Raw genomic sequence first — 25,877 nt, 5'->3', positions numbered from 1 at the left:
CAAAAAAAATAGCAGTATTCATTTAGCACTATGTTCTTTCATGAAAACATAAATATGCCTACTCGTGGAATAATTTGTGCAGTAACACACTAAAAAAATGTGAGTACTAGTATGTACCAGGTGAATTTTAGCCATTGTTATAGGTTTACACAGCTTGGGTTCCAAATATGATCAGTATAGGTACCACAGGCAAAAATTACCCCTCTCTCTCTCTCTCATTCACACACACACACACACACACACAGTATATATGTAAATATCTTAAGTTGTTTAAAGTGTGCAAAATGTTGATCATAAAGTACATATAGCCTAGTGCCAGAAGCCTAGATCTTGTTGTTGAATGGTGTAAGAAATCTGGCCATTTTCTAAGGCTGACCTCGACCACATTACTAACGAGTTTCACATCGCCTGGCCACCTGCTTGTTCACTGTCCTATGTAGACTATATTGCCATGTATTATAGGCCTATGATTAATATAAAAACACACATGCACACAAACATGCAGGCCAAATAATTATTATGATGTGTATGTATAAGTTCAGTTGTACAGCTTTATGACTATGACTATTCATTTTCATCCTGATAAAAAAAAGAGTCTTCTTTCAGTGCCTCATTGGCTGGATGACGGTTGCAGCCAAGTGTTGCTAAAAATACTCTCCCCCTGTTGACCCTCTGGAGTTCGAAACTGTACAGATTTCGGATCAGTTTCCAGTCATTACATCCCAAACTGATCCCAAACCCTGCTTTCATTTGCCTGCCGAACTAAAAACTGATCCAGGGCCAGCTGTACCACTCCCTGTTTTAGTCTGTTGACTTGTCACCGTGGCAACGGTGCACCGTTGGGATTTCCTCTGTTTGTTGTCTGTTTTCTAGCCGTAATTAGCAAGCTAAAGAGTCATAATATTAGCTAACATCATGCAAATTACCATGTAGTGTATTGTATGAGAGGAAATTACCAAATTTAAAAGCAGAAAATGTCGGATATATTGTGCAGGTGGCTGAACGCGGAGCTCCGGCTGTCAAAATCCGTTGGTAAGTGTGAATGAAGTTAACTAGCGTTACGTTAACGTTACAGACTAGCTGCAAGCTAGCTAAGTAGCCACAAGCTAGTTTCGGTTAGGAATAGGAACTGTCTACTTTAGGACACCAGTGGCCAATGTGGCAATGGAGGGCCAACAGTATGCAGGTTTTCATTGAAACCAAAGACTCCACCAGCTGATTTCACTGTTTAGCACACCTTCAATCAGAGAGGAGGAAGGAACTAACTGTAACTAACTAGCTAGAGTGAATCAGTGAAATCATCAATTGAAGCACGTAGGCTACATTTAGGTTGACAGTGTCTTCATTTCTTCTTCATATCTGTGAAGGATATTTTAAAAAGAGATCCCAGTGGTGATAATCCAATATTGACCTAGCCTGCAATTCCTACACCTGTCTATGACATTGTGAACAGGAAAGGTGAACGTTAATATCCAATATGAACTGAATTAACTGTGCAGGCCTTTTGCAAAACTACGTGTGCTATCATACCTTTACAGGAACTGGAAGAAAAAAAAAGTTGTATTCAACATAAAACAGACAAAGGGAGGATGGACACATGGATTTGCATGCCACATGCCCGGATCAAAGTCATTACAATAGTTGCATACTTATTGTTCAGGAGTGATTTGTCTTTACAGAGCCAAATACCTTTTCAAAGGATTTCTCCAGTGGATACCTCATTGGGGAGGTCCTGCATAAATACCAGCTGCAGGATGATTTCAATATGTTTATGAAGAGCAAGTAAGTTGATCTATCTATCTATCTATCTATCTGTCTGTCTGTCTGTCTGTCTGTCTGTCTATCTATCTATCTATCTATCTGTCTGTCTGTCTGTCTGTCTGTCTGTCTGTCTGTCTGTCTGTCTGTCTGTCTGTCTGTCTATCTATCTATTATTACTCATTGCACCTCAAAACCCAAGTTAAACTTATGATAGTTGTTTGTTGTTGCGTGTTTCCATATATGCCCACTGTAAGGTTATTCCTGTCTTTCCTCATAGCACCTCCAACTCAAAGCTGAACAATTTTACCCGCATCGAGCCCAGTCTCCAGTTGCTGGGGGTCCCATTTGACCTGAACACAGCCCAGGCACTGATGCAGGAGCAGCAGGGGGCCGCCACACGTCTCCTTTACCAGCTCTACGTCTTGCTGGAGAAGAAGAGGAAAGCAGGAATCACCGGGACAGTGATGGAAACCATGCAGCCCGTCGCCACTGCCGGCCTGCACAAAAAAGAGAATGAGATCTACTCTGATGTAAGGGGCTGTGTGTGAATATGTGTGTATGTGTGTGTGTGTGTGTCTGGCCTTCCGGGCTTTTTTTATTTTATTTTTTAAATTCACATTTCATTAGTTTTCACACAACACATCAATGTCTACTAAACAAACATCTATTTCCATGGCATGCATCTCTTTTCCTACAGCGTCTGCATATGGTGGTGAAGCGTGATGCAGAGCTGAAGCTGCAGAAAATTTCTCAGCGCTATGAAGAGAGGGCCCAGCAATGGAACGACAAGTCTGTGATGTCTCAGCTGGTCCAGCAGCAGCAACACCTCAAAGTCCAGGAGGAGATGAGAATGAAGAGCATTGAGAAGGTACTGGAGACCGGGGAAAAGGAAAACACTTTAACACTGTTTGCCTACATTCATCCAGCAGTGACAGTCCCCAATGGTAAAAATCCCCTCCCACCCTTTGCCGGCCGCTTGTATGAAGATGGCAGTCTTTTACATGGTTGGGCAGGCCTTGCTCTAATGCTGTACCCCACACAGGCAAACAGCGGTAACTACCTTTTGTGTGTATTAAAGATCAAAGGTCATGACTAAGGTTTGGATTTAATATAAAAACAATTCTGCCCAACTCTTATGTCTTTTTTCTCAGTTTCACTCCTCATGCAGGTACTACTCAGTGTTGTGGTCATGGACATTGACATAATAGTAGACTAATACTGAGTGAAACTTACACTCAACCCACTACCAGTTTTCCCCTGCATTCAGCAGCACCCCCTCACCTCTTACTGAATTTTAAGAATAGTTCCTGCTACTGATAGTGTTGACCATAGGGAATTGTGTATGTTGCAGCTGCGTGCATCTCGTCAGAGGCAGAATGAGATCATGGCTCGTATCCAGGCCTCCATCGTCCAGGTGCCCAAGCCGCCTCCCAACAGATCGCTACAGAACCTACAGAAGAGACGCCAGCAGCAGCGACGCAGGGAACAAGCACAGGTCTGAGCCAAATCTAATAGCAATGTGATACTTTATTGATCCCCAGAGGGAAATTCTCTTTTCACTTGCCCCCCTCCTCATGCAGGATCGGCTACAGAACAGCGCCCTTGGAGCTTGTAGGGATTCAGTGTCTTGCTCAAGGGTACCTCAGCAGGGCAGACGCTCGCCGACATGGGGGCTTGAGTCTAGGTTGAAGCTCTGCACACCCAAAAGTCAACTCTGCAGCATGCATTTTGAACATGTTGCTCACATATACTGGTCATCATAATTTATTGAGTACATGTTATGGAAAAAAGGTTTACACTAGTGTAAAAATCTAGTCACAAGAATGCGTACGAACCTTGTGTATTGTTATCAAGTGTATAGGCCAGCCTCTTCTTTCCCAGATGATTCTCTTCTCTCTTCTCTCACCCCATGGCTTGTATTGCTTGAAAATTTCATGGAAATGTAGAGAGCAAGAAAAGGGGGAAAGAATGCTGAAGAAATAATTTTTTTAATCTTCATTATTGTGTCCAAGGTTTACCAAGGTTTTCCTAGGGGTTTTCTAGATTTTCTGGGATTTCGGGCCAACAAACTTCTGATTGCAATACAAACTCTTGGCTATTGCGTCGCCAATTGGACAACATTGGACAACAATAAAAGAAATTTCTTCACACATGACACATTTGTTACACGTGCCCAAATCCAAACTGCCACAGTGAAAGGAGTGGGTTTGTTTTGGCTTTTTGGTATTACAATAATGTCTGTCCATCCTGCTGTCCATGCAGACGGTCCAGGCTGAAATAGCCCAGTTTGAGAAGAACAGGAGGAAATTGGTTACTTCTGGTTTTGCTTCCTCCTCAAGGTGAGAGAATGCAAAATGAATATTGTATTTATCTAGTGCATGTAAATGTTTTTGTTTTGTTGTTTGTATTAATATGAAGAGTGTTGTTCCAAAGATAGATATTCACCATTTGAAAAAAGGGATACTGATAGCACAAAATGTAAACAAAATGTAGTGCTTTTTAAAGGATTGTAGGTAAACTATGGCTTTCGTTGACAAATTTAATAGATGTTGAATGATTCATTATTTCCAACAATATAGCTTTTTGTAATAGAACTCTGCATATCAATAACCAAACAAACCACAAGTCCCCTTAGACAACTTTGACCTGACAGTCAAGACACAAAGCTATTCATGAAATGATTCTGATTTTTCTCCTCTTTTTACTCTCAAAGCTGAACTTACAGTGACTCACTGATGGATCTAATATTAAACTAGGACAATGAATTCATGCATAATTTGAACCAAAGTCTGTTTTCCATTGCAGTGGTCAGTCCCTGCCTGCAGATTTTCCCCTCGGTGGCAGCAGCCAGGGCCGTGAGGCTCCTGGAGGGGGGCCTAAGGTGATGCTGCAATCCAACAGCGAGTACATCCAGAGGATCCGACAGAGGCTCGAGGAGGACGCTGTGGCGCGCCAGCAGAGAGAGAAACGCCGACGCAAATTCCTGGTGGAGCAGCTCAAGGCCCATGAAGCTCAGGAGGTGAAACATACACTTTACGTCCTGTATACCTGATGCCTTCGTTCTCCACCTCCTGTGTGATCTAGCATGTCCTGATTTTGCCGAGTTAGAGCCGTCCAAGGATCAACAAGGGTGGTGCTTGCCTTAAATCTGCTCAGCCAATCCTAAACTTCATCATATGACATCACTACATGTGCACGGTTTTGTTATGTTTTTTTTGGTACCCTCTTCTTCAGCATTTAAATAAATCTTACACATGCTGTCTTTGACCTCACATGATCTACTATTTGACATCTGTCGTTTCAACCCCAAATCAATCAATTGATCAATCAACTCTCTCCCTCTGCGCAGGAGGCGCAGCGTGAGGAGCAGCTGGTGGAGCGGCTGACGCGTCAGACCCAGCAGGAGCGTCGGCTGGCGGTGCAGCTCCTCCAGATGCGCATGGAGAAGGATGTGATCCGGGACAACCGCCTGCTCCGAGAGCGTCAGTACCAGCAGCGGCGAGAGAGGGACTTCCAGGAAGCTCTGGAGAGGGAGGCGGTGAGATAGGATGAGCCAGGAGGAAATCCAATCCTCTCTGTAGTCACTCTACTCTGCATTAGTCTGTATCAGTGATAGGATGTGTGGTGCCATAGGAAGAGGGATGGAGGGATAGACTTCCAGGAAGTTTGACAGGGAAGCTGTGAGATTGGACAGGAGGAAGTAGGAAACAGTGTCTGTGTATTAATTCTGACTGTAAGAATTAACTTACTCTCTGGTAGTTTGTATATTAGCAATAGAGTACTTGGTATCACAGAGGGAGAGAGAGAGAGTGCGGGACTTCAGAAGGAGAAAGGGAAGTGGTGAGATAAGACAATGAATCAGGACATAAATTACAGTCTGTTTATCTGTTGCATCTTTCCAGTGATCACACCTGTAGATGATTGATTTAATGATTTAGTTTGTAAGATGTCACAGGGAGAGACAGTATGAGATACTGTACATGGATGAACGCCTCGCAAAGGATGCCTGGTCCGGCACGGTTACAGTGTTCAATATGTGTTGTAGTACAGCCTACGGTGTGGTCATGGTGCAGTAGCATTGTTATTAACCTCATTATCACACAGTTCCAGAGCAGATTGTTGAGCAATTGATTAGTCTCACATATGTGGTTACTTGCCCTGCACTCTAAAATCTCAGAACATCTTTTAGATGTTTTAAAGAGAAAAGAGTATTACTAACTATGATAGCTTTGATGTGGTATTACTAATTCTGTCTTTATGTTGTGGTTAGTTGAAAACCAGGAAAATGAATTCTTAGGTATTAACATTACAGCAGTTGTATCACTAGCAATGTTGAATCTCTTCCTCTCAATCTAGCTCACTATTAATCTGCCTTAAATCCTGTTACCCCTGCTGTAGCCATAGAATCAGAATGAGAATAACTGGCATTTAGAAACAGTCCAGCATTCGACTATCTGGTGTACCTGTATCAGAGTCAATTCGTGGGTCATATGTCATGACTTTCTAAGACTCAAAATTGGTTTGCAGAGAGGGAGAACTCAAAAAGTATAACAGAGATAACAGAAAAGATCACTGACCATACTTAAAACAGCAAACCAACCAAAACGAGGAGTTGTAGTAGGAGTCTTTGTAGTAAGTAGCTTACTGATCTTGTCGGTGTACAGAAGACAACCTTGTAAAGACATCTGAGCCTCACTGAAGTGGTGAATAAGTTAAAAAGACTTTATTGTGGCATGGCTAGGCCAAGATAAAAACTACCAACGTGTTTCAGCTCACAGGGAGCCTTCGTCAGTGTCCCCACCTCAGTGTACCTCTGACATCTTTACAAGACATTCTTATCTATAGCTCCAATATCAGTAAACTACATACAACAAAGACAGATCTTTTTGTTAGTTTGGTTTTCTGTGTATGACTGCACCTGATTATGTGTTTTGCACTTGGACTGTAAACATCTTTCCTTAATACTTAAAAAGTACTGATTAGGTAGATGTTTTAGGTAATGCCAGTTCCACTCATTCCATCTCTGTGGCTGAGGCCTGGTATAGGCTTTGGCTCAGCAGGTAAAGCTGGACCACGCCGAAGAGATCAGGAAGGAGCTTGAACTGTATAACAGGATCGCTGCTGAGCGTGCTCAGAACAGACACAGGAAGCACTTGAAGAGCTGCCGGGAGGTTTTGGAGCAGTTAGTGGACCTGGCCACCAAGGTTGGAGAATACCGCCTGCTCACTGGAAAGTACGTCACACACTAATGAAGCAATAGCACCATGTATATCTGACCTTAAGACTTCCAAACTGACCTGTTGGCCAATCAAGTAATAAATATGCGGCAATTCAAAAATATGTTCCATCAATTGTGTCTCTTAACCATCATTAACAAGGAGTAAAAAACAATCAATCAAAAGTTTGATTTCAGGTGTTGAATGTACTTGTAAAGGCATAATCCGTAATTTCAACTACAACTCTGGCCGCTTAGAGGGATGGGGTTGAGGGAATCTGTTATGTTATGTTATTGCTGTGTGTATTGTATATTTGTACTTGAACAAAGATCTCACTCGAGTCCAGAAGACCAACATCAAAGCAAACCAACTCTTTTTCAGTTTTCAATTTTCAGGATAAAAATAGGCACTTGATGACATTTTTTTCCATTTACAAGAGGCTTAGAAACAGAGTGGGTAACTTGAATGCCATAAGACCAAGGTCAGAAATATGTAGGTCTTTCTTTCTTTCTTTCTTTCTTTTTTTCTTTCTTTCTTTCTTTCTTTCTTACTTTCTTTATTTTCTTTATTTCTTTCTTTCGTAAAAGAGTACCCATTTAAATGGCATCTTGGGACAGTATTGACAAAAACTGAAATGTTTGCTATATAACAGCTGAAGCGTTATAGTGCACTGCTATGGCAGAGGAGAGAAGAAAAGGTGTGAACAATGACCAAATGAATGATCAATACTGAAAACATTCTATGTACTCCTGACCAGAGGTCAAATAAAACTAGGAGAATTCAACATTCTGTCTGCTTCTTCTCATGACCCAATACATCATTACCACAGATACACACTCACCGTGGATGTTTGTAGATTACTACTGTGCACCGCAGTATAGAGAATTTCAGAGTTTTGTTTCTTACTGGCTCAGTTACATGGCACTCACCATTCTAATGAACCATGCAATTTTGAAGTGGAGTTCCCAGAACCAGGCACAATATTCTCATTGTACCATTTAAGGATAAAGATGTAACCTGGTAGCCTAGGACTTATGTATGTATCCACTAAACACTTTTCAGCTATTCTCCTCCTGTAATATACAATAAATAATAGTAGGATACATTTTTATATACAGTATATACGTATATTGATTAATAATTCATTAAAATAACGTGAATTTGAATCATTATCAGACCACAGCAAAATAGTAACTGAATTTATTTTAAACTCTTAAACATAAACTTACAAGTGATGTGTCCAATTTAGAGTCCATTTCAGTGTCTGTTGAGGTAAATCAAGGCCACTTCAAATAGTTCAAATATGTGAAACCATATTCAAAGCTGTTGTTGTCCAGGTCTGATTATAATTACAATTCAAATAAAGTTATTAAATGTAGCTTTGCCCCCTGTCCCATTGTCCCGTGCCATCTCCAGTCTCATTCCAGAGAAGCTGATGAGGGAGTGGAAGGAGTTGCTGATCAGTGGTCTTCCTCTGTATGAGCCGGAGACTAAGGAGAGACAGCAGCTGGGGTTTGAGTCCTCCACCCCGCTAGACCCTGTAGAGCTTGAGAAGCAGGAGACTCTCAACAATCAAGACTATGATGCATACACTGTGAGTTTGAGATGGAATCTGCAGTCTGTGTGTGTGTGTGTGTGTGTGTGTGTGTGCAAGTGGCTTGTGTGTGTGTTGAACATGTTAAGGATTCTAAACTTGGACAGACAAGCTATTGTCTGGACCCAGAATTGCTAGTTCGCCACACCCACGTTTTCAAACCTCAACAAGCCAAATGCAAATTCAGGGAAGTAAGTAGAGGGAAGGGAAGTAGAGAGGAAGTAAAGGGAAGGGCTACATTTGAGACTTGAGACATGAAGTTTGACTTATTCTCATGCTTGGACTTGTTCAGTCCCTACAAAGCATCAACATCCATGAAAGAATGATAGATCTCACCATTATTTGTCCTCTAAACCATCTTTTATGGGAATGTTATATCTCTCCTCCATTCTTCTCCTTCTTTACCAACCTTCCCCTGCCTTGTGTACTCCTCTCCCTCCTTTTCTACCCTTCCTGTCAACCAAATACAATGTATATGGATAGAAAACGCTGCATGTCCTGGCCTGTCTCTCCAGACTGAAGATCTTCTTCATCTTAGTCATTTGTTATGTGTGTCAGAACATGGTAGGTGAGTGGGCGTGGCCAGAGGAAGCAGGGGAGACCAAGCCCCCCTCGGCCAACAACAGGATTCTTGGACACGTTGTCCTGCGGTTGAGGAACATTGTCCATCCACCCACCCTGGGCACTCCGCCTCCTTCCTTCCCTCACTTCACTCTGAAGGCCTGTGTCCTGGGCAAGCTCTACTCTGGCAAGACCACCTGCCTGGCCAAGATCGCTGAGGGTACACAGCATGTGACATACACACAAACACAATATCACTCCACTCAATCATGTCTTTACTGAAGGGGCATGTGAAAAATTGCGTAAAATTGTAATGTCATATAACTTCATTTGTGTGTGTGTGTCCTGTTCTCCTCTCCAGCCTATGGTATCCATGTCTTATTGGCTGACACACTGATCCAGGAGGCGCTGGTTGCTTACCAGAATGGAGAGGAGGTTAGTCAGATTTGACACAGTAGTCTAATTCTGTAGTATCCAGTCTCATCTAATCCAGTCCAGTAATTTTGGTTTAGGAGTGTTTTCAGGCTGGTAAGGAGGTTAGTCTCACTTGTGACTCTGAATCATTGTCAAATTCACAGGGTGCCTGCAGGTCCTAATAAAGTCTGAGTTATATTATCTAAACTCATGGCCTTAAAAGGTCTTGAATACAGCTAAACATTTTAAAGGCTTATTCACATTTACAACAATAACTATTACTATAAAAAGATTTAAATTGTTCTAAGTAAATAGAATGTCTGCGTTACCACAACAATAACTATAAAAACATCCAAAACAGTAACTATAATTTTGATTCAATCTCAGAGCCATTTTTTTGGACGCAGAGGCAGCGATAAACATTTTCAATGAATCAAATTAAAGCTCTAGGGGGCAGGATAATTTGGTAGCTTACTGCAGTGATGGCTTTGTTTGCTGAGGATTTTCATCACAGATATCATTGTAGTGTGAATGCTTGAGCAACAATGTATCATTATAGTTTATAGATATCTTAAAGTTGTTGCAGTTTCTTGGTGTGCTGTTTTTCCAGAAGGAAATCAGTCCAGCCACGCAGACCTGTATTCTAATAAGTCTACAGTTTTTTTTTTATCTCCACATTTATTTCAATTGTGACATATATATATATATTTAATTCTGTCATTAAAATGGTCTGTAAAAGTATTACATTTAACTTTATTAAATTTAACTGAGACTTGCAGGTACTCTGATTCAGCATATAAATATTGAAGTCAAGGTCCTTAACATGACGTAAATATTGTTTGTCAAGTGTATGAAAGGTAAAACAGCACAGATACAAAAGTTAAAAACATATGCAAAACATGTAACTACATGAGCCACTCAGGACTGTTTTTCTTTGTATAGAATACCACTAATAATTCACTATTCAAATGAAATAGTCATATATTAATTTAAAAGTAATATACACTTGGTTTCTCCCTATACTCACTTTAAAATACCCCCTTTTTTCCAACGTCTACAGGACGCAGACAGCAGTGAGTTACCTGCCAGTGAGAACACAGAGCAGCAGCAAGAGAAAGACACTGAGCAACAGGACAAATCCTCCACATCGCTGAAATCTGGTGGGTTACTACAGACAGAATCTTTCTATTCTGTTCTGTTCTGTTCTGTTCTATAAACATAATTCAATTCTAAGAACACCAGCCTGTGAATTTCAAATATGTTCACTCTCTGCTCTTTGTTTTTCAGGGAAATTACAGTGTATCTATTTGCCTGTGGTGAAAAATGCACTGTTGTATTGTGTATTGTGTATGAAAGACTTGTTTGACGTTGTTTTCCAGGTCTGGACAATCAGGAGGAAAGTAGAAACAGAAAGGTTAGTTAAGGCTTTGTTTATGCTGCACGTGTGATTTTCTGACTTTTGTATTTCTTTCTTGTACATCATAAATTCAAATGTTTGTTATTATATATTATTTTGTCTTTAGTTTAAACATGTATCCAACCACAAAATGTAGAACATACAAGGGCCTATTTGGCCTTCTGTGACCAAAACAAGAACTGCACACCGAATCTCATAAAATGAGTACTGGCTGGAAAATAAAATTCACAGTGGAATATTGTTGAAATCATTATCTTAATACCCTTGCTCACACAATACTGACATTTGAGAGAATGTAATCATCTTCAGTTTTGAAATACTGAGTAACAAACATCAAGTGACATTTATTTTTCCCCAAATGAATATATAACTATTTGGAATGAAACACTTAATTTCTATCCTGCTCTGTAGCTAGTCGCTAGCTAGTAGTAGTCTCACCCTTACATGAACCTTTCCTTCCTAACCCATCCTAACTGCTTACGTGTGTCCCCACCCCCAGCTGTCTGCGCGGGCCCTGCAGGGAGCGGCTGCAGAGAAGGAGCTGAGGAAAGGCAAAGCCATCCCTGATGAGCTACTGGTGGACATTATAGTGGAGGCTATCAGGTAAGTGCATAGCCTGTATCCCCATATAATATTGTGTATCGGATTTAGTGTGTTGTATTTTTTCTATTGCTTATTCAATTTTACTGTGCACATTTTGTGGACAAAGCAAAACAAAGTATATTAAATATATTGTGGATTGAACAGAAAAACAAACTAGATCTCTCTCTAGACAGGGACCAACAGACCAAGGGTGAATCGTAAATGAGGTTCCAGTAAATGTCACTTTTTATTCTATGTTGCATTCTAGTGTAAGCCTACATTCTCAGTTTCTTTACTAGACAGGACACAGCACAGTCAGGTTGGACCCTAGCTACTGTAGGGTCCCAGTGGACACAGGCTTATTTGTCCGGTAAAATCTATAGTATATTTTGTGTTTTATTCTATTTTCTCTCTACTATGCATGTCCCAGCTCATTGGATATCCATTGAGTTGGACCGGTTCCCAGTGGAGATCACATGGGGTTTTTGTCCTGCAAAATCTAAAGTGTAGGCTGTACTCTATGTTCAAATACAGTATCTTATGCTGTGCAAATATGTGTTCTCTCCTTACCAGGCAGGTTCCGGCTTATTCGGGTTGGATCCTGGATGGGTTTCCGGTGGACATCACCCAGGCCTGTCTGCTGGAGAAAGCCCTAGGTGGGTCGGCAGAGCTAGGGGATGGAGCTATGAGCAGCAGGACTAACCTGGCGGTCGAACTTAATGCGACCAAAAAGCCCCCACCCCCAGCCCCTGCGCTGGACCTGGCTCTGCTGCTGGATATTTCTGATGAGTGTGTCCTCAGCCGCGCATCCAAACAGACCTGTAGGTTACACGGGTGGGGATGGGGTGTGACATGAATGTGTATGTGTGCAAGAGTAACATTTACCTTTTACCTTTAGAATCAAAGTCATGTCTTAAAACTTTTAAGACCCAATCACTTATCCTTGAATCTTTAGGGCAACACTCGTATAGATGACTTGTGTGATCATTTATTGTCTTGTCCTCATGTTATCTGGACAGGAGATGACAAAGATGGCTTACTCTGTTCGTTAGTGCTGACCCGTTCCCTGTCTGCCTAAGCCCCTTACTCTTTGCATGCATTAACCTGTTACAGTTGTTTAGGGTCAGAAGTCATGCTTTCTACCTCACAATCCTTTGTTTCAGTTTGTACTGGTCGTTTTACTGCTACAAGTTATCTCTGTTTCAAGGCCAGGTAGCCAGGCCCTTGTTTGTTTCAGTGTATAAACGTAGCTGCACTTCTCCATGAGGGTGTGCAGCCTACTTTGTTAGACAACGCTTACTCTGTTTCCTGAACAATACATGCATGCAATAAAGAAGCCATACTCTTGGACACTCCTAACCGGAGCAGAGTCCTGATTTCCTTGACACCTGCATACAATACATACATGTGTATCCATTTGAATGTAAAATTGTACATTTATTTGTGCACATTTGTATGTGCGTGTAGGTACAACAGAGAGTGTGGAGGAGCCAGCGGTGCCTCCAGCAGTGGAAAGATCTCCAGTAAAATCAACCCAGGACCCTGTGACTGCCACTTCTGCTGTGACTGCTGCCTCCAATGGTGGTGCTGCTGCTGCTACTTTTGCTACTGATACTGCTACAGGCACTGATATTGCTACTGCTGCTGCCACAGCCTTCCGTCCCAGAGACAAGAGCTTGGAGAAGGCACAGATACAACACAGGTAAAAAAGGGAGTGATAAGGGGAGGCAGGGATTGAAAAGAATACATGACTGCTACTGTATAGCCCTCCTAGTCTGATATCTGGCATCTCTCCTCTCCTCTCCTCTCCTCTCCTCTCCTCTCCTCTCCTCTCCTCTCCTCTCCTCTTCTCTAGGATCACAGGTTTCCAGGACACCTGGCCAAAACTAGAGAAGTGGTTTGGTGGGAAGCAAAGCATTTTGGTCCGTCTTGATGCAGACGTGGAGGAGGAGGAGCTTTACAAGAAGGTGGAGTCTGTCCTGCAGCAGGTTATGAGGCAAAAACAGAAAGGTAACTGGTTATGATTTTAGTTTCAGGTGAACGCTAGTATACTCGTATATTACTAACATAGAAAGATAGATAAATAGATGAAAGGCCGCACAAAACTTACAGTTTGTTGCACCATCTCACTCGGAATTAATTTTTGATTGTTTCTTGGACTTTGTCTATATAGTATTATGTGCTAATATGGTATATAGTAGACAATATGCCTTCTCTGGAAAGAACAAAACATTTACTCAAAATATACAAATATGTACCGATTGTCAGGCACCTTCTCCACTCTTCTATTGTCTCATCAGCTGTCTTCACTCCTCCTGTTGACGATGTAGTGTCGGACAGTGGGAAAGCTCCACACACCTCTCCTTCAGCCGCAGCTCCACATCCAGACCAAGCCCCAGGCCTCACAGAGTCCTATTCCAGCCTCAACCAGGAAACTGCCCTCAGTGTCAAGTCACATTCCCAGTCCAACACACAGTCTCCTAGAGGTGGAGGAGGTGATCACTGGTCACTGGACTACATTTTTACAGTGTTCTTTTAAAATCACTTCTTGGCACAAAAGAAATTCAGCTTGAAAGAGAGAATTCACACATGATATTCACTTCACTGAATTCACCTTGGACAATTCAGTCCACATTTGTTAACATGAATAATCCTCTCTTAAAGTCATAAACAAGCTAAGATTTGTTTTTATTGTCCTCTTGATAATGACTTTGTGGACAGTACCCAAGGCTTCAGCTGTATCAAATTCACATAAAGCATGTGGACGCAAACTTAAACAAACTGTGAGGCCACCAAGTCAATCTCAATTCACTGCCAATGAAATTGGCTCCAATTTTTTGACTTTACAGTTTACAGTCATAATTTTATGGTTTCTAGCCTTGTTCACAAATATTGACTGAGCTGTGTATGGTCAAAGCAAAATTGTTCTTTAGGGTGGCTTGGCACTTCAGTACTGAATTCCCACTGCTGCCACCAATATAAAAATATAGCCCTTTTCACTTATTTATTTTATTCAGTCATTTGATTGATTTGATTAATTTTATTTTGCAGCAGAGATATAATCAATTGTTTTTTCCTCTGGTCGATCTATAGGGCATTCCAGGAAGATGTCAGTCAGCTCCGTGTCCCATGAAGACTCTCAGAGAGTCTCCAAGAGCCCGTCTGAGTCTGCCCCTCCTCACCCAGGCTCACCCAGCTGGGTCTATGTGGATGAACCCCTGCCTCCGGTAGAATAGAACTTGTATTCATGTTTGTTTAGCTTAGAAAGGTGGCATTAGTTAGATTTAGGTGCAATCACTGTGGGTTACCACTAGGCGGCCCTCTAACCTGATATGCACCTGTTAGACAGGCCAATGTACTGCTCTCTCTACACTCCTCCAAGGCCTTTTGTTTTTTACAGTGTAGTTCAGAGTCTGGGAATTACAAGTTGTTCCACTATGCTTTTAAGCAAAAATGCATTTCTTTTGACATCTTTCTGAAATCTGTTGCTTTACAGTATATCTGATTTTTCATCTGTATTGCTTACTTCCTCCTCCCCTCTCATCCTCTCCAATTCCTCCTACCCACTTTCCCTTCTGTCCACCTCTCCCTTCTATTTCACCTCCTCCTTCCACACTCATCTCCTCCCCTTGTGTATCCAGGAGATCCCAGAGTACCTGTGCCCGTATTGGGACACAGTGTGTGATTCATATGTGAGCAACGTCAAGACTGTGATGCAGAACCTGCGCTCAGAATACATCCTTATCATTCACCACCTATTCAACATCAGGTATCCAGCCAGGCCTAGAGTTTGATCATTTGTTTATTCCAGCCCCCATTTACACTAAGCACAGATAAAAACAGATTTGATAATGTGAATAGCTGAAAATGCACAATTGCATGTCTGGACACGTCCGTACATGTTCTTACATCTGTATGCCTGATAATGTGAAAAGCTATGCACATCTGCTCTGAGCCAATGATACACCTTTGCACATCAGTAAAGTATTTGCAAACTATAACCATCTGCTAACCTGTCAATCTGTCAATATTCAGCATAGCCCATATGAATTAGCATAACAATGATGCTCTCTCTTTTTTGGTTTATTATCCTGAATATATTCTTTTTGTTGTAACTATTTGTTGTATTATCTTCAATATTCTCTATTTGTTCTATTCTTATCTATATCCTATTCTTTGCTGCTGTAATGACCCAATTTTCCCACAGGGATCATTAAGGTTTCATTTTATCTAATCTGAAGATACCAAATTGACTCTCCCTGACACACTCATGATTTCATTAGCTACTCTGCTCCTGCATGCTTCAGCATATGTCGGTCAAATTTAATTATCTCCAAGATGCATAACATAGGGTTGAAGATGATAAGATGATATTTAAAATCAAATAATCAATACACAGGAGCAGCAGGAGTCAATCACAAATATGGCTTGTCCATGATTGTGGGAAATAACCAAATACTTCCACAGAATGGGACAGAGCCACTACTATCTTGTTTGCTACAATCAATAGCCTCTAATCTCTTTTCTTGTTTTATCATATAAGTTGGGGCTGCTGTAGCATGAGAGTCATGGAGAACTGCATCTATAATTAGCCTCTGGTTACAATATCATTCACTAACACAATTTGCAGTCAGTGTCTCTTGGCTGCAGTTTGTGTTGATTATTCTTATTATTGGATACAGTCTGTAACCCAAAACCTCTCATCATAAATCCTTTGTCAGATATCTCTTACAAAAGAAACTGAATCAATATAAATTCATAAAAAATAATGATTAAAAGCAAATGTTTTTGTAGAGATTAGTATTACCTGGGTCACTGACCCAAAGCAGGAGTTTTTGTTTCTAAAACTGTTCTAAAAACTGTTATACTGTTATCAAATATATCTCTAGAGAGGAGTATAAGCATTACCTGGGGCGTCCAGACCTGAAGCAGGAGTTTGTGTCTCAGTGGCAGAGGGACTACAACAGCGTCCCTGATGACATGAGAGACGACGACGATACCAAGGCAGAGCTGCATCAGAGACTGGATGTAAGAATAGATTATATCAGAATACAGTAAAGTAGAGACAAAGATACAAAGACAAAATTGCAGACTAGACAAGACAGGACTGAACTGTACCAATGACGAGAAACATTATTAAAAGAAAACAGTAAAATAAAATGGAGTAGAGATGATAACGAGTGAAATAGAGAAGCTTAGAAATGAAAATACTAGATGATGATGTGTTCTGTTATGTGCGTAGGATCTGCGTGAACGTCTGTGGGACATTAGTGACAAGCGTAAGGAGGAGGATGGGCAAGAGAGGGCTGCTCTCACGGGAGACGGGTGGTTGGAGGATCACACTGCTGTTCTCATCAATCACTACTCTACACTCATGCAGGTAACTTTTTCTAGTAATTTCCGTTTGACCATAGGCTGCAAAAATGTTTCAGTTGTCCCTGTATTGGAGTACCGGTGGGTCATTTCCATTTTGTCTGCTGCTAATTCTATCTTTTTGTAAACTCATGTTCACACAGTTTCATGATCACACTTCTCTGAATGTGCTTTTAGTTCCTTTTCTCATTGTTTTACCTGTTCCATCACTTCTGTGTCTGTTTAATCATTCTGTCTTCACATCCTCTTTGTGTTTGTGTTGTACAGGTACCTCTAATCATCCTCTTGGACTGTATTTGTTGTGTAGGTGGAGGTGGACCGTTTCCAGGACACACTGTGTATCCTCAGGGACTATTATCTTGGCATGTACAGACAGGTGCTGCCTGAGCCGCCCTCAGACTTCATCTGTATCCCCCTACTGGACATCACAGACATGGAGGATCAGGAGGAGAGGCAAGAAACACACTAATGATAGCTCATCACTGCACCACTGCCATACTAAACTGAACTCAACCATTCATTACTTTTATAGCAGAAGATTAGGTTCTGTGCACATTCATGTCCACTTATGTCCCACAAAAGGGCACTTTCCAATAATGTCTCTTACTCACAAGCAATTTGTAAAAACTACAAAGCATGAAAAAAATGTTTTCCTATCACCAGATACAGAAAGTCTACTTTCTACAGCAGTTTGATAGCGCAAACATGCATTCTAACAGAGGTGATAATTTCAGTACAGCACAGCAGCTAACTGTGCTGTATTGGTTGCTATGCCAACGCATGTGCTAACCAGGGAACTGGTTTGCAATTTTTCTTGATTTTTCCAAAAAGTAGGCATGTATACTGCTGTGGAGGAAAATGTTCAGACTGTGCTCATGTGTTGGTAACTTGTATAAAAGCCATAATACCTCTGAAGATGTTCTCTACTGTGATTATGGGTACTTCTGTGCTGCCATTAGTACATGACTATTACTATAGTACTACTACAGTAGTAGAGCTATCATACAGTAGCTAATTATTACTCGGACTAAATAGTAATCCTGAAATAGTGCTATGAAATGATGAGATGTGAACAGGTTTTGTCTGCATGGATAATGACTGTGGAAAATGACTCTCCCACCAGTACTGAGCGAGCGACCAGAAGTGCATGTGGTGAGAGGGATGATGGAGAGGACAAGAGGAAAACTAAAGTGTAAGAGAGAAGCACCGTTGCACATCATGTTTCCTTCAAATGTACTACCGTCTGTTCTGCAGATGACATGGATGTTGTCTTTCCCTCACAGTCTCTCTGTCTCTCCTCCAGTATCCCCCTCCTCCCCAGACGTCCTCCCTCTTCGGAAGCTGTCTCCAAGCCCAGTGGCCAGCAGCAGGCAGAGCCCGACAAGGTCAGTTCAGATCACATTGTCTGCCTTTCTTCCTGTAGGGTTTCTTCTACCTCTCTTTCACTTTCTCAAGTTCTGTAAATGATTTTGTTATTTACAAAACTATTTACAAAACTATACTTATTAACGGATGGTACCACAGGTTTGACAAAGAGGTCAAAGACACTGTATCTTTATTTGTTTGTTTTATTATCCTCAATTTGTTCTTTAGGTGTAATTATTTGTTGTATTATCTTCGGTGCTCTATATTTGTTCTATTGTATCTATATTCTATTCGCTGCAATCATCTAAACTTACTTTGATAGGAATTAACTCTTTTAGGTTCATCCCTAGTTGTTTAAGATAAGACTACTTAAGATAATCCCTAGTTATCTTTTTTGACACTCTAACTGAAGTTCAGTGCATGTGAAAATATACCTCGAAGACCTGTCTCAATAGTGATATGTATGTACTCATTTTGACCCTCGTCTTTTTCTTCTCTAGCCACCTGACGAGAAACTGATCTCCAACATCTACGAGGCAGCACTCACATCCATCAGCAACTTGGTAACATTGTGTTTGTGAGTGTGTACATGGGCATATGCATGCATTCGTCTTTTTTTCTAAGTCGCATGTGCTGTACGTGTTTGTAGGTGTCGGCAGAGGCAAACCAGAAGGAGGTGGAGGTGAGTGAGGAGAACCAGAGACAACAAGAGAAGGAGAGGATGGAGAAGGCCTCACGGGCCTCTGCAAGTGCCACAAAGGATAAAAACAAGAAGTCATCAGGGAAAAATAAAGGCAGGTCCTCTGTAGAGAACTGGGACACTATGGAGCAGTGCACTTGAACACAAGAAAAATTAAAACTTAAAATACATATAAAAGTGCATTTAATAAATCATTCTGAATTTGCTAGCTACCACAATACAAAAAAGAGAGAAAAGGAGGCAAAAAGTAAAAGAGTGTGGACAGGAAGGTCTTTTTAAAAAATTGAACCAGCGATGTTGCCGTATTAAATCAAAGAAGTCATATTGGAAACAGAATGAAATGTCAGCTCAATGTTGTTCTGCTTAGATCAAGATGTTGGTCAAAACAAACCATCCCCAATGGTGCAAATAATAGAAACTCACAGTTTGCTGTCACATTAGAACATGATAAACTTGTATAGGTATTAGTTTATCATGATGACTTTCCCCTGTTCTTCCATTTTCACTGTCTTCCTCCTCGCCCTCTCCGTCCAGCTCCCCCCTCCCCTCCCCCACAGCCGAGCCCCGCACCCGTCAATGACAAAAGCTCAGAGGAGATTCAGAAACGAGAAGTTAGAACCAAGATACACAAGGAGTATGCTGCCGCCTTGAACCATGAGGGTACACACACACACACAAATACAGACACACACTCACAATCACACGCACACAGTAGTTTTTGGCATTACAATATACTACATTATTATATTAACATATTATCAAGATGTTACATTCCCACACTGTCCTGTATTCTGAAAACTGTGTAATACGAAGGATATATGTGTGTGTGTGTATGTTTGTGTGTGTGTGTATATTTGCATGTGTGCGAACATATGCATGCGTGCATGTGTACATGCTGCATATGCTTATATATTTGTATGCCCGTGTATGTGTGTGTTTCTGTGTGTGTGTGTGTGTGTGTGTGTGTGTGTGTGTTTTTTCCAGAGCATGCAGTAAAAGTACGTATTGACCTGGTGAGAGGTTGTGCTCTGGTGGTGGTGCGCTCCCTGCAGAGCAGAGCAGAGCAGACCTTTAGCAACATGGAGAACTGGCTAGCAGCACATTATCTTGCAGAAATGAACAGGTATGGTGTGTGTGTGTGTGCATGTGCGGGCAGATTGAATTTGTATTTTATTTCCTATTGTAATGTTTCTGCAGAAGTTTACAAAGAAGTGAAGAACACTTAATACAAACACAGAGAGAGAGAGCAGTGTTTGTGTAGTGTGTGCTAGATGTATTTTGTAGTCATTTCATGTCATTTAGAAGTATCACTGATACACATAGACACATTGTACATAGGCAATATGTATGATGGTTTATCTGTTTGTCTGTCTGTTTGTCTCCAGTATTGACCGACTAGCAGAAGTGGTGCGCCACCACATCGAGTCTGGCGCTAAGCTGCAGAATGAGCTGGTGTTGGTGTGTAATGACTTTTTAATTGTACAGTGTTTTGTAAATTAGACAAATGTATACCCCAAATAAGTTTAGCGTGGTACTAAATACAGGAGAGCTATTTTTTCCTCCAAAACTCCAGAAGGCTTTACTGTTACATGCAGGACAAGTGTTACATGCAGGGCAGGTGTACTGTTACATGGACGCAGGACACAACCCCTACTAATCAAACCCCTCCACCATTCCGCCTGTACCACCCCAAAAATCCATCACCCTTCCCCTTGAATAATCCCCCTGTTCTCTCCCACCAGGAAAGTACTGACTTCTATGTGAATGGAGACCTGCGGGTGGTGTCTAGCCCCCCTCCCCCTCCTCGCCCCGCCCCTCTGGAGAAACCCACACACTCCACCTTGACTGTGGCTCAGCTACAGTCACTGTACCAACAGCTATGCAATGTGGCTCCATCAGGTACACACAAATGCTTCCAACTCATTAACATTCAAGGGGAGAAATTAATACCAACCAATGATAGGTGAAATTCCAGTGTGGCTGAATTCATCTAGTCTATCAATCATTTTAGTGGGAAACCAGCTATCCTTTGGAGGTTCTTCTCTATTCTAAAACTGAGCGGTAAATTGCTGCAGTGGTTTGTGCATTGTTTAATCCACCAGCCAGCAGATGAAAACGTTAGCCTCCCATCCTGCTACTTGACTGACTAAAATCTATTTTGTAAAGCAATTCCCTTTCATCTTCATCTTCGTCCTCTCTCTCCCTCTCTGGCTGTTCCTCCCTCCCTCCCTCCCTCTCAGGTCTGATGCCCAGTGTTGAGTTCTCCATTGTGCTCCAGGACATCATCTCTGTCAGCATGAGCAGCAACTCCTTGCCTGAGCCCTGGATCAGCATGGCTGAAACACAGGTTGGGTGCTACTTAAAAACAGTGTTTTCTAGAGAATGTCTCAAGACCCGAAGCTGGGTCACAAGAAGATAAAAGTGGTGCCCCAAAATATATTCTGGAGAACGAGCTGATGTTTTTTTCGACCAGTAAAATCTGCCTTGTATTAAGTGACCCTCTAAGCTGTAAAGCGGTTTGAGTCATAACAAAAATGTTGAAGATGTGGGTCAAAACGTTTTGAAACACATTTCTAACCAAATAATACATATTCTGCTGACCATAACAAATTGCACAGGAATTCACAAGTACGACACAAACAAATCCTACAACCTTGCTAACTGGTTACTTCACTGCACAACCTAACATACAAGTGTGTGGGATACAAACAATATACATTATACTGCCTAGTGGACCATTCTCCTCTCCTCTCCTCTCCTCTCCTCTCCTCTCCTCTCCTCTCCTCTCCTCTCCTCTCCTCTCCTCTCCTCTCCTCTGCCCAGTTGATGGAGATGATCTCTCTACTATCTCAAGACTCTGAGCTGTTAGACTGGCGTCAGTTCCTGCTCAGCGCTGCCCTCCCCTGGCCAGTTCCCTCCCTAAAACAGCTGCTGGTCGTGCTGCGGCGCTTCCAGACAGCAGATGCAAACAACACAGGCTATATCAGTGAGGAACAGTATCTACAGGTTAGTCTCCTACACACACACACAGAGTCACACACAAAGAGTGAACTCTATATAGGGTGGCGTAGCAAGTAGGGAAACCCTCCTTTAGCCAGAAGGCCCGGGGTCATACCTCTCTCCTCCTTTATCACCAGAGTGAGCTGTGGTTTCCTAATGAGAGAGTCCAGCCTGTCCCTGAAGACCCGTCTGAGCCTCTGCCTTATGACCGCCTGGCAAACCTACACAAGGTAACTACTTACGATACTTTACCACCTAACGTCCACTCCCTAAGTCTGCCTTGCCAAACAAAGTTCACACCAGTGTTTTCCCTGGGCCATCCTACCCTGAAAAGCCCTTACTCCACCTAAAACACTTCAATTTGAATTGGTTTCGATAGAGAGCTTCAGTGTCACAACGTTTACAAGCTGATTCATAGGCATTTCCACCCTACCAGGGAAAAATCCTTGGGGAAACACTGGTACACACTACTAACAGAAAGTGGGAAAGTGAGTAAGAAACGCCAAGGTACTTATCCCACAATTTGTCCAGTGCAGCTGCTCAGTAGCCAACAGTAGAAAAGTGTGGTGGTATTGGAAAGCTCCCAGGTGTGAATGTGTGCAACAATGTGAGTGTGAAGCATGGCACTGCTGAGCATTTGTGCCCACTCAAACTTCACTGGGCCAAAAAAGATTAAAAAAAACAAAACAGCTATGCACACAGCTGTCAGACCATAGGTTTCCTTTATGGTATCTCAGCATCAGTAGTATAATTTTGCAAGCGGTTGGCAAGCTTGTAGATCATGGATGGTTGATTGAAGCTTTTCAGGGAGGTTGAACACTCTGGACAGGTCGCCACACAGCTAACACAGATAGACACACTTTGTGTAATTTAGAGTCTCCAGTTCACCTGACCTGCCTGTCTTTGGAATGTGGAAGGAAACCCACGTGAACGCAGGGAGAACATCCACACAGAAAGGACTAGGAGCTTTACAATTTCCACAGCTACTACATTTCTACAGCTACTACATTTTAAATTCCCTGTTCCCTGTTTTCAACCTTAAAATGCAATCCTGCAGAGGATACGGTCTTCAACATGTCATCCTTTTGGCTTGCTGAACTCTTGAATAACCTGGGATCATTAAACTTCATATGTACCTTCAAATAAACAAACCACACTGGAATTAATAAATCAAATAATGTATCGTTTTTCTCTGCCTTCCCTTCTCAGTTCTTTTTCCAGTTGTTCGCCGACCACTCTTGCTCTCCTCGTCTGAACTATGTGTCCATGCTGCAGTACCTGGCGGCCCACCCTGACCCTGCCCAGGGCTTCATCAGAGCGCTCAGCGTGGTGCTGGGAAAGCATCTCAAGCACCCCTCAACCGGCCATCTCGTCAAGGTGAGCAAATGAGTTTACATAGAAAAGTGAATGAAATAGAATTAATTTAGCAAAAACATAGATAATTCTGTCCTCAAAAACTTAGTTGACTTAGAAGACTTTCTAAGCAAAGGTCTTCAGATCATTCAGAATTTTAATAGCAGCCATTTACTTTAATGCCAGCAATGATTTTGTATGTATCAGATTTTTCAAGTGGTTGATGTCTTCATACTCTTCACACTGTATGTTAGCATGTATATAAAGCATGTGAGTGCTTCCCTTCAGCCCTACAAACTATTGTGTCTGTGCAATATTTGCTTTTATTGTGTTTGTGTTGTGCATGCAGTCTATGCCCAATATCGAAGAGGCTGCAGCGTCTGGGTCCTCAGAACTAGAGGGAGAGCACGAGGAAGAAGAGGAGGAAGACACTCTCGGTGGATCAAGCAGTTTGTCGGGGGAGCAAGGAGTGTCCCTCCCTGCTCTCCTCACTGTCATCTGCCACAAAGGCACCAAGACAAAAGGATACAACCGCTTCCTTCCAGGCTGCGAGAGCCGGGAGGAGCACACTGAGGTAGAACGCTGAGCCAAGTAGTTTCACAGAAGTAAACAATTCATTGGGATGACATTGAACCAGCAGTGCCCTACAAATGTGAATAGGAGTAACTACTTTTTTGTGTCTTTTAAAGGTGAAAAGTTATGACCAGGGTTTAGATTTCATCTCAGCAAAGATACAACCATATCTGCTTTTGAATGATATACAGTCCAATTGTGTACCAGCACTTCTTTTGTTGGGGCAAGAGATAAACATTTAAGTCATTTTTCTAGGCTGTAAATATCAAAATAAGAGCCAATCTTAAAATGCAATACCTATTACAAGTTATTCTGGAATGGGCTCAGGAGTAAACTTTGGTCCCAAAACCCCAAATTACCCCACATGACCTCAACTAATTTACATTATATTTTACTTACATTCTCTTTTATTTTTTGTTATCTAGTATCTGCTGTATGCATTTACAGTTGGGCTACAAGCCTGTGGACCTATTTACTGTATATAAACCAGCTGATATTACATTTACTTTGTCCTCATGGTATTGTTTTCCATCTCTGCTGGCCTCTAGAACCTGGTGCGTATATTCAGAGAGCTGGGCTACAGGCCTGAAGACCATGTCCCGTTCTCAGTCCTCTCTCAGCATCCTTTTACCCAGGGCCTAATGGAGGGTTCAACACACCACCAGCTCATAGTAAGTCTCTGTATGCATCTATCATCCATTCCTCTACTGCAGGGTTTGTTGTATTTGGACCTATAATGGGTTATGGTGTCTGGTATGTTTCTGGAAACGTTCAAGAACCTCTGCCCTACAGAAGAAGTCTTTAAGAAACCTCCATTTTGGAGTCCTAAAGGAATTCTCTTTTCGTGTTTTCCCTTTTCACCTTCCTCTTCTCACCTCCCCCCCCCCCCCCCATCCATTATTCTTTCTCTTTCTCTATCTCTCCATATTTCTCTCTCTCTCTTTCTTTCTCAGGACATTCACAGAGTGCTGCGGGCCCATCAGGATGAAGGAGAGGTGCAGAGCTCGACAGTTTGCTGAACGATAAGACGCACATACCGTTCTCCACATCATGGCCTGGCATTATCTTTCTGCACAGAATTACATGGTTGAAAATAAATACATAGTCTTTGATTTAGAAAATAACGAATAAGATGATAATTTAGCCAGTTTGAAACGAAATGAAATAAGTTTGAAAATATTCTCATGATTTGTTTGAAATGATTACTATTGTTCTTTTAATTCTGTATTTGAGTATTGAGTCAATAAATTTGCAGCCATAGTAATTCAATATTGACCTAATTCAGTTGTCTCATTTTATAGAAAAGTCTATGATTGATGAAGATTGGAATGACAACATAATGATTGAAATGACAACAATAACATCAGTGATGGCAGGATTGACCCCTCTGAGTCTTTTTCTCTCTCCGATACACTCCAGCAGTCTTTCTGACTGACTTGTTTTTCTAATGACCTCTCTGACGCAGCCAAACATTGGTTCGACTACAATGAGTTCATTGTCCAGCCTAACCTACATGTCAAGCCTGACTTGCCAGCAACGGCCTGCCAGGACTCCCATAACCCTACCACAGCCCATTCAGCATTGATGTGTTATGCTAGCTAGTCTATTTAGCAGTCACTGCTGCCTGTGCACCCAATTAACCCAATGTGCATGTTGATTGGAAAAAAATGTTATTAATGTTATCAGCTGGCTTTGCTTATTCCTAAAGGCATTATTGCATCATTATTCTGCTAATTTGAGTATGGGTGCCATAAACAGATGTCAGTCAATCAAATCCCACATTTATGGATCTCCTTTTCCAGAGATATAGATAGATGTGATGTGAGAAATAGTTTCTACTTTATTCCTTGTGGCATCTTCTCTCAGTTCACTAGCTAGCTACTGTATACTATATTGTGATTGAAGTCATCCATACATGCATTTATTTCAGTATTACCACAAACAGTTGATACTGAAACATCTATCTCA

General features: G+C 41.7%; 1 protein-coding gene across 1 annotated transcript; it reads left to right on the top strand.

Annotated features, from left to right (window-relative positions):
- The first annotated feature begins 974 nt into the window (after positions 1-974).
- On the top strand, positions 975-25,059 carry spef2 (sperm flagellar 2). Its single transcript, XM_071919549.2, has 37 exons — positions 975-1,032; positions 1,680-1,782; positions 2,039-2,291; positions 2,459-2,629; positions 3,113-3,256; positions 4,024-4,100; positions 4,567-4,780; positions 5,111-5,299; positions 6,807-6,994; positions 8,394-8,571; positions 9,130-9,352; positions 9,494-9,567; positions 11,463-11,566; positions 12,119-12,366; positions 13,169-13,247; positions 13,401-13,555; positions 13,846-14,031; positions 14,639-14,772; positions 15,187-15,314; positions 16,435-16,573; positions 16,788-16,925; positions 17,226-17,371; positions 18,042-18,110; positions 18,222-18,303; positions 18,784-18,846; positions 18,933-19,032; positions 19,518-19,643; positions 19,968-20,106; positions 20,369-20,441; positions 20,726-20,882; positions 21,224-21,330; positions 21,807-21,989; positions 22,121-22,213; positions 23,193-23,360; positions 23,686-23,910; positions 24,458-24,580; positions 24,863-25,059. Exons 1-37 carry the CDS (start codon positions 975-977, stop codon positions 24,926-24,928), a joined length of 5,103 nt encoding a protein of 1,700 aa, XP_071775650.2. The 3' UTR covers positions 24,929-25,059.
- The last annotated feature ends 818 nt before the right edge of the window (positions 25,060-25,877 follow it).

Source organism: Centroberyx gerrardi, chromosome 8, assembly GCF_048128805.1.
Source record: "Centroberyx gerrardi isolate f3 chromosome 8, fCenGer3.hap1.cur.20231027, whole genome shotgun sequence".
NCBI lineage: Eukaryota > Metazoa > Chordata > Actinopteri > Beryciformes > Berycidae > Centroberyx > Centroberyx gerrardi.
This window is presented reverse-complemented; position numbering and strand designations above follow the sequence as displayed.

Excerpts from the sequence above, each read along its gene's own strand:
- spef2 (XM_071919549.2), top strand. The coding sequence starts at position 975 with ATGTCGGATATATTGTGCAGGTGGCTGAACGCGGAGCTCCGGCTGTCA. Across the intron at positions 1,783-2,038 it reads AATATGTTTATGAAGAGCAA|CACCTCCAACTCAAAGCTGA; the intron begins GTAAGTTGATCT and ends CTTTCCTCATAG. Across the intron at positions 6,995-8,393 it reads TACCGCCTGCTCACTGGAAA|TCTCATTCCAGAGAAGCTGA; the intron begins GTACGTCACACA and ends TGCCATCTCCAG.